This window comes from Caloenas nicobarica, chromosome 6 (assembly GCF_036013445.1).
Source record: "Caloenas nicobarica isolate bCalNic1 chromosome 6, bCalNic1.hap1, whole genome shotgun sequence".
In the NCBI taxonomy this organism is placed as follows: Eukaryota; Metazoa; Chordata; class Aves; order Columbiformes; family Columbidae; genus Caloenas; species Caloenas nicobarica.
The window spans coordinates 17,180,786-17,192,813 of record NC_088250.1 but is presented as its reverse complement, the minus strand read 5'-3'; the positions used below and the strand labels follow the sequence as shown (position 1 = coordinate 17,192,813).

At 38.0% G+C, this 12,028-nt stretch overlaps 1 protein-coding gene across 2 annotated transcripts in view; it reads right to left on the bottom strand.

The window, feature by feature from the left end:
- Positions 1-11,437, bottom strand: part of ZNF385B (zinc finger protein 385B) — a 66,904-nt gene extending 55,467 nt beyond the window's left edge. Inside the window, exons 1-2 of one of the 2 annotated variants that reach the window (XM_065637422.1) lie at positions 11,270-11,437; positions 625-755 (exon numbers count right to left, since the gene is read on the bottom strand). In XM_065637422.1, coding sequence (XP_065493494.1) covers positions 625-755; positions 11,270-11,327 — 189 coding nt within the window. In that variant the 5' untranslated portion in view covers positions 11,328-11,437. Of the gene's footprint in view, positions 1-624; positions 756-11,269 lie in introns of those variants that run through there. The other variant, XM_065637423.1, reaches the window with a different exon arrangement.
- Between the last annotated feature and the right edge of the window lie 591 nt (positions 11,438-12,028).

Below are 12,028 nucleotides of genomic sequence, written 5' to 3'. Positions count from 1 at the left end.
AATTACAGAAGAGAGTATTTTTGTTAATGCTGTTCTGATAAACATGGAGAATTACAGAAGCATCAAGCATTATTATGGCAGTAATACTTTGTTGCAAAAACTCAAGATGCTTTGGCATAAACTAAAAGTAGCAGGTTCACATTTTTCACATTGGCTGGCAGCACAATTTCAGACTTTTGTTATTATACAGAATTAATAAGATCCTGCAGTTACTTTACCGGCTGTGATAGATTTAGCTTGATTCAAGTCAGTAGAACATCTAGGCCTTACCTGTCACACCTGTTTTTACAACAGCTTTTGTTTTTTTCTTTTTTACAGCACATGACCAGGCAAATGCTCAAAATGGCTCTATTGCTCATCAAATCTCTGTCATAGGGATTTTTCTCACTGTGCAAACACCATCCCAAGTGACCAAGTTAGAAAAGGATCGGCCCCATTCACAGTGAGGCAACTGGGTACCACTTAGTCTTTTGCACAAGAGAACAGCAACCACCACAGCACAGACAAAAAGGGTTCTCTAAAATTGTGTCAGTGATGCAGTGATTTAAGGCAGCTTCAATACTGGATATAGAACCAGCTTGGAAAGCATACACTGAAACTAAATGTGGAAACACCTTTACTTACTGTGTTAAAATTTGGGAAGAATCCAACAGCAGAGCTGCTGTCCACAGGGAAGGACATAAAGGGTTTGATATCCAGGGAAGGCTGCATCATCAAGGTAGGTGCGCGCACAAGGGTAGGAAGTGCAGTAGTGCCTGCCAAGAGCAAACAAAACCAGGAATTCATAGTATTCTCCTTTCCACATCACACGCAGTATAGCTGACACAACTGCCAAGCAAAAAAATAATATAGGGAAGTAATAAAGTGGCTCTGTAGGAGTTAATAACATTAAAAGAAACCTATTTTCACACACTAGAGATGAGGCAGAGCACTTCCCTATGGCCATGGATGCTGAAGAGGAGACATATGGTATATAAATCACACTGGCAGGTAGAATAAATCCTTTCTAAAGCTGAAAAATTCTTCTGTGCCAAAAAGGCCAGGATGAATGCCCATGAAAGTCAGATGCTTTTGCAGTTCATGGTTGCCTATTAGATCAGCTAGCACAGACAATACATGTTTCCAAACAGTGAGCCGTGTGTTTACTTTTTCCTATTCTGACAGTAACTACCAGGTGCTGCACAAACACCTTTTCACCTAACATTTAAAAAAATACCTTCTGTTTTACAGTGCAAGGGAAATATTAGAAAACAGCCATCAATTAAATGATCAGGTAGCACATAAACACAACTCTTTACATGCAATGCAAGCTAGCATTTTCTTAATTGGAGCCCAGATCTTCCTCTCCAAACAAGAGCTTTCCAGAAAACTACATGCTGAAATTCTTTCTATATACACTTGAGAATCATTCCCCAGAAAGACCTCAAAGGAATGGGAAGGCACATATGTCCAAATATTCATTTTTAGCTAGCTATCTGCCCTATTCACATAACAGAGTGCCTAGTGCACAGCTTCCAGCTATGCCCGTAGGAGTATTTTTTTCCTGAAATCATACAAAATAGATTTCAAATAACATTTCCCTCATTGAAATAAAAAATAGAAAATTTAAAAAAAAAAAAAAATCTCAGTTTCTCCTTGCTGGGTTGAATAAATAATTCAACACTGACTGCAGCGAGCACTGGAACACAAATGTCCCACACCTGTAAAGGAGAGTGAGTCAGTCTCTGCCTCTCTCCCCTCTGCCATAATTTCTCCATAACTACCTCCTTCTCCCACTCACCAGTGGCCAGCACATCAGCCAGGAGCATAACAGTCCTCCTAGGAGTTTCTCTGGTCTCAAGCAGAGCTGACACAATACCTAAGCTTTTTCTCATAGAAGTCACCTGAGCTTTTTAAACCCAGTCAGGAAGGGGAAAGAGAGGAGAAAGAAAAAAAAAAAAAAAGGACAAAAATAAACAAGCAATTTTCCCTCTCTTCTCCCATAAAATCAAATCATTTGCATCCACTTGCCAGATGTTAGGGAATCCATATGGGCTGCCTGAGTACCAGTCTTCCATTAAGGGATCTCCCTTTCTCCCTGTTAAAGATATGCAAAACTGAAGGCAGAGTAGAAATTTTCCTCCTTTTTATCTTATCATCCTGACTCCATGCACACAATTTCAAACCAATCTCAAGGTTTCCAAGAGGAAAGCTGAATTCAGAAGCCAGATGGGGCTGCACGGATTTTTTGTATGACCAAACACTTATAACCAGCCCTGAGCTCAAATTTTGTAGATGCTGGAGAGACAGTCATTCGATCACAGCTGCAGCCCAGTAAACATTATATTCTGGTCCAGCAGCTGAATAGCAGGCTACAATCTATTCTCAGTTTCTTCTATATGAAAAGTGTGCTAATTGCAGAAAGGTGGGTCATTGACACCTATGGAGAGTGAACTGTTGAACACCATCCCAACTGAGCTGTACAACTTGACAGAAAAAAATAGGCTTGAGGCATTTTCCACAACATTTTCTCCCTTCTACCCAATACTTTCATAAATGCAAGGTTTGTTTCTGCAACTCATTGACAGTTGTGCTTAATTAACTGTAAGTCAAAGCTTATTCAAGTGGAGTCACAAACGTCAAAAGGTAAAGGCTAGCATGCCTATAGTTTCTTCTTCATATCCATAATGAAAAATATGCATCAATAGAAAAGCAGTGTGTCAGAGGATTTATCCAAAGGAAATATCTTCAACTGCAAAAAATAATGATTATTTCTACTAGCTGGTTCCAAAACAGTAGGTTTACATAACTTGGATTTCAGAGTTGTATTCAAACAGCAGCTATGCTGTATTTAATTACCTAAAGCCCACAAAGTGCCATTTTCAGTCTAACTTCTACAAGTTTCTCTTTGAAGTGAATAAGCAATCAAAGATCCATGAAGTTAAAAAAGACCTGTCCTTTCTTTACATATGCATACTTCAATGAAGCTATGGTTATATATTTTGACTACATTTTACAGAAAAATTGTATCAGAATAGAGTTAAGTTGTGACTGACATTTAAAATCAGAGTTAAGCTGGGTTTTTGATGCTGTCTTCACCCAAGGCATAGAAAGCATCTAGCATAAAAGTTTTAAAATTAAAAAACAATTAGCATCCTCCTGCAAACAATGCAATATTCTTTGTACTCCTTGGCTGAGTATAGAAAATTTCATGCAACAAAGACATTTGAAGTCTGCCTGCAGTTTTGCAGTTTATGCTGTTTCTGCTGCCAGAGCAGTACATGACCAGTAGACTAGGATACATTTGGAGTCCATACAGAACAGAAAACATACACACCTACCAGACTGACTAGTGGAGGCATTAATAATTAGAATTTTGTTCACTTCTGTTTGCCAGTTTACTACTTCAACTTGTTGCCATTCAAATACCAGTGATCCTGCCTGCTTGACTGATTTTTCAGACCCCCCTTTGAAAGCCTCTGCAAGAATGATCAGATGAAGATGACCTAACTACAGGTAGAAACATTCTGGAACAAAATCATGAAATCAAACAGAATAGGACACAGTTTTACACTGGCATTGCTCACAAAGGTCAAATAGATTCTCATTGCTCCATGAAACCTGTATGCAAACCTGAGCTAAGCAGGAGCACTGGCACAAGAAAGGTGTAGCTGACAAGCTTCATTATCTTCAGAAACGTAAGAGATGTTTACCATTTCACTAGCATTTTAATGATAAATGCAACTTACCATGTCAAACAGAGATTGTTTTAAACTACTTGTAATACTTAGCATAAATATAACTGATCTTTCTTTTAAATTCATTTTCTCATTTCAGTATCATAATTTTTGAACAGTATTTTACCTTTGTAACTTCAATTTTACTCCCACAGCAGGAGCTACCCATGAGCTGGAGATGCAAGCAGATGACAAACTTTGCCAAAAGGCACTAGTCCCTTTTTACCCTTATCTAAGAGGAGGAAAACAGGTTTCATTTGAGCAGATGATCCAAAATGTCTAATTTTATTAAGTTCTTCTTCCCCCTAAACATATTTATCTGAAAAGAAGTCCCTGCCTAACAGGCGCTGTTTCTCTTTAGCCACATACATATGGCTTCATGCACACTGCAATGCACTGGGAAACTGATGCTTTTGCAAAATTTATGAGAGGCTGTTGTCTTTAGCCAAATGGGATCTGTCTCTAGCAAAAAAGGTATGTAATTAATATATTAAGCAGTGAAAGTGATGTTTTGGGGAAGCAATTAGGAAGTCTTGTATCGGTCACTCCCATAGCAAGACAAGTCCCAAGAGCCAGACGAAATGGGGACACAAGGAGTTTCTACCAACAACCCCCCACAGCAACTTTACAGCTTCATAGAAAAACTGCAGAAGCCAAGACTGGCACGATCACAGTTTTGGCAGAGGCAGTCAGAGTTAACTTTGGCTGTGTTTAACAGTCACTGTTCATCTTTTTCAAGTAAGAACAGTGTTGAGTTCAGTCAAATCTAAGCACACGATTTCTCCTTTTGTACCTCCTGAAAACTATTTGTGAAAATATTACTTCAGTGATTTTCTCTGTAAGTGCTTTTCTTTATCACTGACAGACACAGAAAAAAGGTGTAAAGTCTGCACATTAATTTTAGTTTGAGTCAATATTAGACCATTACAAGGAAAAAAAAACCCAAAACTATTTTATCACAAAACTTACTTATCTAAAACATATTTTGTGAACAATTTCAGCATACTTAAATAAATTATTTTCCAGACTTGAAAGCATGCTCTTCTGAAGTCTTCATTAAAGGTAACTACAGAGAAATCTAAAGCCATACTCAAGTCGCTCTTCTTTTTCCATTACCTAAAGACATTACTACAGTGTTCTAATCCTCTGTTCCAAGGAGAAGCCCACACCCAGAACAAGAACACTGAAGTGCTATCAGGACTGAATAAAAGTACCCAGTTGACAAATTTCTGGGAACTGGACAATCCACATCCACCTCAGATTGCACATGGTTGCCTCTAACCTGTGGACAGTATCTGGGAATATTCCAAAGGAACGTTGTTTGTGTTATTCACACCCACCACTACTTACGTGCATTACCCTGAGAGCTTTCAGTTTACGGACAGGCTGTGCTGGCTTTTTCATCCCTGAATTATCTGACCATCTTAAGCTATGAGGAAACTTTAGTTTCTACACCAAGGTTGAGTAGCCTCATCTGGTCAGTGAACAGGAGCAATACAACTGATGGGATGGGTCAGTTCTAGGCTTTCTCTTCCTTTGGGCTGGACTAGATGATCTCCAGAGGTCACTTCCAACCCTAAACATTCTGTGATTTGACCTTTTTAGTGCAGCGTTTTTTCGGACACTCGAGCCAACAGTTTCCCTTCAAGGGTGGATGACAAGTTGTCCCTTTTGATCCATGCCATGATGGCTGAATTAACTATGGACTGCAACCAGCCTATGCACAGCCAGCCTGCCTTTAGACCTCACACCATCATCTCCATTTACAGTGTTTTCCTTCAGAGCACCAGAAGACAGAAGCCCAGGCAGAAAATATTTGAAATGGCTCCCTGGAATGATTCGGAAATAATTCTGCATGTGTTCCTCTATGAGACCCTACGGTTTCAGTACAATTCCTTAATTTGTCAGTGGAAGTTTTGAACATTGTCATAAATATTTACATCAGCATGTGGCTCAAAAAGCAGTTTTATAAACAGGTTAGAGCCAGAGGTAGTACCTAGGCTTTCATATCGAATAAAAATCTCTTCAGCTCTATTGCCTATGCCTTGCAAAAAACTAAAAAAAAATCCAAAACCAAAAATCCCACTGCAATCTAAAAAACCCCAACTTGCACAAGGCTTTCTTACACTTGCTTATGTGCAGCTTTATGGGAAGACTGGCACAATGAAAGTATGTTTACAAAAAAAACCCCATCTAACTATAGAAATGCACACCATAAAAAAAAAATCTGCTTTCTTCCATTATATCTGATGCCCCTATTGCATCATGCCTCAGATCTATATGTTTTTGCTACAATTTTTTTTTCCCCCATAAATGACAGGTAAAAATCAATCACTTGCAAGTCACTACATTTTGTAGTTTAGGTATTTATATGACATTAGCCCCTGAAATCCTTCCAAATACTTGATATAAATATTAGTCTTTTTTCCTTCTCAGTATGATCAGTTTACAGGATTCAGAAATTTTATACTTTTGTTTGTTTAGTTACAGCTACACATGGGTATTAGAGAATGTAATGTGTTTTTGTTTATTGCTAAGATAAATTGCTAAAAACAGGTTAAGTGCAAGTAAAATAATTCTGAGTTTCTGAACAGCAGGTGTTGATATCAAAATGAATAAGGAAAAAGCTATTCTGGAAGTATTCCATTAATAACACTTGTGGAGGCGAACCTTAAGACATTCTCCCCTTATAAATAAAAAGCAATGTCAATAAATACAGCATTTTAGTAGATTTTTTTTTTTTCAGGATTCACTCAGCAGAATAAACATTCATTCCTTATAATATGGTATGATGATAAATGAGACTTACAATACCCGTAGGGATTCCAGTCTGTCAAAAGTAAAGTAGTCAAGGAAAGATAAGACCATTACTTCAACAGATTTTCCCAAACGGCAAATTAACACAATCCTAAGAGATAACTCACTATCCAGGCAAGTTATTTTTAAAAATAGCTTGAAGCAGAAGCCCAGCATATATGAGGCATGGTACAGCCCCCAGCTGACAATAGGAAAAAATGCTAAGAACTTCTCTGCCCCCAGGGCACCATACAAACTAACTCACTAATGAATGAGGATGCAGTTCCTTTGGGAGATGATGTGATTACCATCAACTCATACACATCTTTTAAAACTTGGAGAGTGCACTGAATTCAGACCTCTTAAACATTATTCAGATATCAACGTAGCAGTCAGACCTCCCATTGACTTATTAATAGATTTAAAATCACAAACCATACATGAACATCCATGTCTGGCAAATAAAAATGGGTAAACCCTCAAAAGATGTGGTTTATTTTTCAGAAGCCACAAGGAAAGGCGGCAAGAACTGGTGTAGAGATTATGGCTACTCAACAGCACTAAGGAAGAACCACTCTGTAAAACACAAGACGTGATAAGAAAGCATTGGTCCAGGTCTAGCCTTCCATAGCAACATATGGATACAAAATGAAATGCCAAGTATTTTGCACTCCATTCTGAGTTTGCTTTTTCAGTAGATGCTCCAGCAAACCCACAGGCATTTGATCAAAATTCACTGCAACATAAAAATTACCTATATATTGTACAGTTTAAGGTCTTTGTGCTCAAGAATGATTGATCTAAAAAACATGTCAGATTATAAAAATAATTCTCTCCCTACAAATTAAAACACAATTTCCAGTATGCTTGAGCATGATGTTAGTATTTCCATTATTATCCATCTAGAAATAAATGTTCTAGGAAGGTGTGCTAACAGAGTTCCTTATTCTCCTTTTGTACAAAATCAAATACCATGAAATGAGGTATTTCTAAATTTCAAATACATGTAGAATTCCACCAACTAGGTCAATACCAAAAATAAATTGAAATCTGGTTCTGCTGAAATGAATAGAAGCTTTGGCATATAATCAATCCAAAAAGTCAACCAACACTTAGCTAACATTCATAATTATATATAGTTCATTTAAAATCAGAAAAGAAGTACAGCTATATATTGCATCCATTTCACACAAGAATTCTAAAAATAAAAACATAAACCTACTGGCACTTACAAGTAAGCAAATTTTAATTAGATCAGACCCTTTCTCATTGAAGTAATTAGGGGCTGACTTCGAATTACTTTAACTTCAATGAATTATTAATATTCCTCTGCCTAATTTTTTTCCATCTTCAGTGCCTTATGACTGAAAGATGTTAATTTCAAAAAATAAAAATTTAGACAATAGATCAAAAATATTATGCATATACTTTATATGAAGACTATAATGGAAAAGCTGATACTGAAAACCTCTATCAGAATAGTACTAATATTCAAAAGAACTGTGTCAATATTTATTTCCTTAATCTCTACATTTAGTACATCAAAATCAGGGAGAAGAAATAATTATGTTTACCTAGTGGAGGAAGGGGACGGTAGAGGCATAAAAATGGGAAACTGGAATTTCAGTATTTTAGAGACAAGTACATCAAAACATGAATCAAGAAAAATCTCATTCTCCTTGCAGTTGTACTGCAAGTCTAATAGTTTGCAATAACAACAGAAATCTCTGTAGTTTTATGTACAGAAGATACCAGAACAGATGGAGTGGGAAGATAAGTCAAATAATTAGAAGTGAAACAGATTATCTTGCATTTTCCTTAAATAACTGTGTTACGATTGCCTGATAACATTTGGAAGAGCCCTGTCCCTCCTTGCATTTGCAGAACCTGTGACTCACGATCCTGTCCCCTTTCTCCTTCAGCTGCTGCTCTCGTGTTCCTGTGGCTGAGAAGGGACCTGCACCCATGTACAGCCCCTATTTCAGCCTCTATTAGGTTGTCACACAGCAATTGTGTGACACTGTCCCACTGCATTTTTTGAAGTATTTATATTCCCAAGTCCAGTAAACTCCTAAAGTACTACACTAGTATCAAAGCCTGTTTGTCAGCACTGGCTTCTTTTCAAGTCTATGCAATTATATAAATTATGGAACAATCTTCACAATATTTAGAAAAAATGTGCTGGCTGCAGCACAACTGTAATTTGTCATTATCTATAGGTAGTATGGAAATATTTCTCATTGGTTTCTCAAAAGAGCTAATTCTCTAGACTTCTAAAGCAACCAAGACAATTCATTTGACTGAAAAGCAGACTAGCACATTCTAGCTTAACACCACCAAGCTGGGTAAGTTGGATTTTATTCTAATCAAACAGTGACAACTATTAATAAATGCAATGCTCCTGCCTGCATTAAAGCCAGCTAGAGCTTTGCAGTCTATCCTAGTTTCTTTTCCTCCGAATCTCCTGGCTTGCTCAAGCCTCTCCCTCTGGTACCCACAGCCTGAGTGAGCAGCTCTGCCTCCTCCTCTGTTCTTATCTGCTTCTAGGAAATGCTCCTTTGGAGTTGTTCTTGCTTTGAAGTTTCCCAAGTACGGCAGAAAAAACAGCTGCGTCTTTTTCAGCTCCCTATTCTCTTGCCATCTGGACTAATGGAGATCTTTCCAAAATCCTTAGGATCCTTTTTCTTGATATGTTCAAACCAGGACCTCCTTGTCTTTTCCACTCTCCCAACACAAAGGCAGAGTGAGAGAGGGTATTTTTTCACTTTACTGCTGTCACCCTTAACTAAAATCAGTCTTGTTCAGAGCATGGTGCAACTTCCAGGTCAGTCCCCATTTTTTCCCTCACTGCATATTCTTAGGTGCTGTGCATCAAGCCTGTAAGTGTCCCAGGAAAAAGCATTCACTCCCCTTTCCATTCAGGATTCTGATTTCACACAATGTTTTATTACAAACTGAAGCTTCCCTACTAAGGAACAGGAACAAAAAACCCCCAATTTACATTACCTTTAAAGTTTTATAATTTTGGGGATGTGACTTGGTTGCAGTTAACTTTTTAGAGAGTCTGTTATCACTTCATTTCTCACATAACATGGTGTTTCTCAATATCTGACCCTTATCCTGAATTCTGTCACCACTGAGCTCATCATTGAGCTAACCACCACTAACCTTCAGTGAGCCTCAACACAGACATCCTTTCATGAGGTACTGAGTTCCTATCCACTAAAACCAAACAAGTCTAACAACAGGAACGCTGCTGGGTGACTATTTTATTATTAGTCAGTCAAAACCATTATGCCTGAACTTTTACATTCGGAGGGTTTACGGCTGCAGTTGGCTTCTTGCTCCTTATTCCACTTCAACAGTCCAACACATCAGCTCAGCAGTGCTGCGCACAAAGGTAGTAGGGGTCTAGACCCATATGCATCCCCACGGATGTGTCTGTTCACTTAACCACATTAGACAATTTCCAAGTCTCTTAAAAGCCATCATAGCTCAGAGAATTTCATGCGTCATTTGCTTCTTCCACATATCACACAGTCACCTCTAGAAAATACAGTTACCTAAGTTGCTTCTTGTTTTCTGTTCATAAGTTCTTCTATTGGTACTGCTCCCTAAATATCCTTCAGATCAAAGAATCAAGATTGCAACAACAGGTAATTTAGGTTGTTTAAAGTGGTCTATTGAAACTATACAATGGAAATCAGGATCTCTACTGAATGAAATCTGGTTTTCCTTCTAACTAAAAGTTTCAATTTTTCAGAAATTTCAAAATAAGTTTGAACATCCAGTTCACCCTCTTTCTATCCAAAAGGTCACAATTTCAGTCACGATCTTCCCCTTAGTTGCTATCATTTCCATAGTTAAGTGCATGCTTTTAGAAGGACTACTATCTTTCTGTTTAGAAGTAATAGACAATGATACAGGCAAGAAAGGCAGATTTTAAAACCTTCATAACATTATCAAGGAATCCTACATTCCACGTTGCATTTAGCTGCTCTGCCATGGCACAGGGCAGGCAGCATACAAGCATCCGTCCAAAAGAGGTCAAACATGTAAAGACAGTGGGCAGGTTTTTCAAGTGATATAATCCTTTTTCTAAGACTGGTGTACTGAAGAAATTCCTAGATGTCTTACAAGCAGCTTAAAGAAAAAAACAACTATTTCATAATTTCCTAGTTAATACTACAGAAGGGAAAATTTCCTTCTTCCCAAACTTCTCTAACTTCTTGGTGCTCTATTTGCTGCCCCTAACTAAAGCAACAAGAACATCTTCATGGGATTTACTGGAGGATTTCAGCTTTCTCCTAATCAAGATGGCATACTGCATGTCCTTTTCGGAGCCCCACTCATAAAAGCAAGGGAGAAGTCAGAGCTGTTTCTGGAGTTTCACATGTTCCCAGTGCACCCTGTGGTACTGCACCTGGAAACACAAGCAGCACAGAGACCTCACCCTACTCAAGAAAGCAGGAGCCTGATTCAGCCCTTCTCTCACCTAAAAGTACAAATAAAGGTACCTTAACCTGGCTGTGAAAAGAGCACGAGAGCTGCATTGCTGACCAAAGTTTTTTAGGTCATTTACAAATGGAAGACAGATACTACAAATTTACCAGTGCCTTGCAATATTCAGAAGCTGAAGAGGTTTTTGCTGTGACCACACAACCATGAATCATTTTAGCAAAGCAAAAGCATAACAAAACAGAGACCATGTAGTTCCATAAAGGCTTCCCACCATTAATCAGTGCCATAATGCTTACCTTGGTCCCTAAGGTTACAATCCACCTCCTCTGCAGCATTTGACCATACATACAGCATAAGACTCAGAGATAAATAATCCTTTCATTTCAACATGGTGCTTTTGTGATGTTAGGTGCTATGAGACAGTGGGCAAGCAGCAAGCCTGAACGAATCCAGGCTGTTGTAATTCTGTGCTCAGCTTTAATTACCCTTGAGGAGAGTGTTTGCAACTTGACTCCAGAGGGAGGGCAGCCTGCTATTGACATCAGCAGGTCAAATATAACCTGAAAGACTGATAAACTGTATTTTAGTGACGTTTTCCCTGCTATTATTCTTAGAATTAAACTTAGAGGGATTACTAGCTAGCTGGCTGCTAGAGAGTTGCATTTTAAATAACTTCTGGAAAACAAAAAATAATAATAAAAAAAGAAAAATGGGGAAAAAAGGAAAAAAAAGAAATGGTGTCTGCTTCAATATTTTTAGAAATTTGTAAAAGGGGACCTTGGAGCACAGGGTTACAGATAGTGCAGGGTCATGATATTCAGAAGATCAAAATCCACAAATCCTGGCTCTCCTGAATTGACGTGCACTGCTTTACTTTATTCTCGAAGTCAGGATTGATGAATAAGTAAGAACTTAAAAATTTATAGAACTATAATACATGCTATATACTCTCTCTTACACGGGGAGGAATGAAGGCAACAGATTTCAAATTAACAGATCTGTTAGCCCAGATCAGCACAGTCATGAACATAAATTAAACACTGGTATCTGACTAT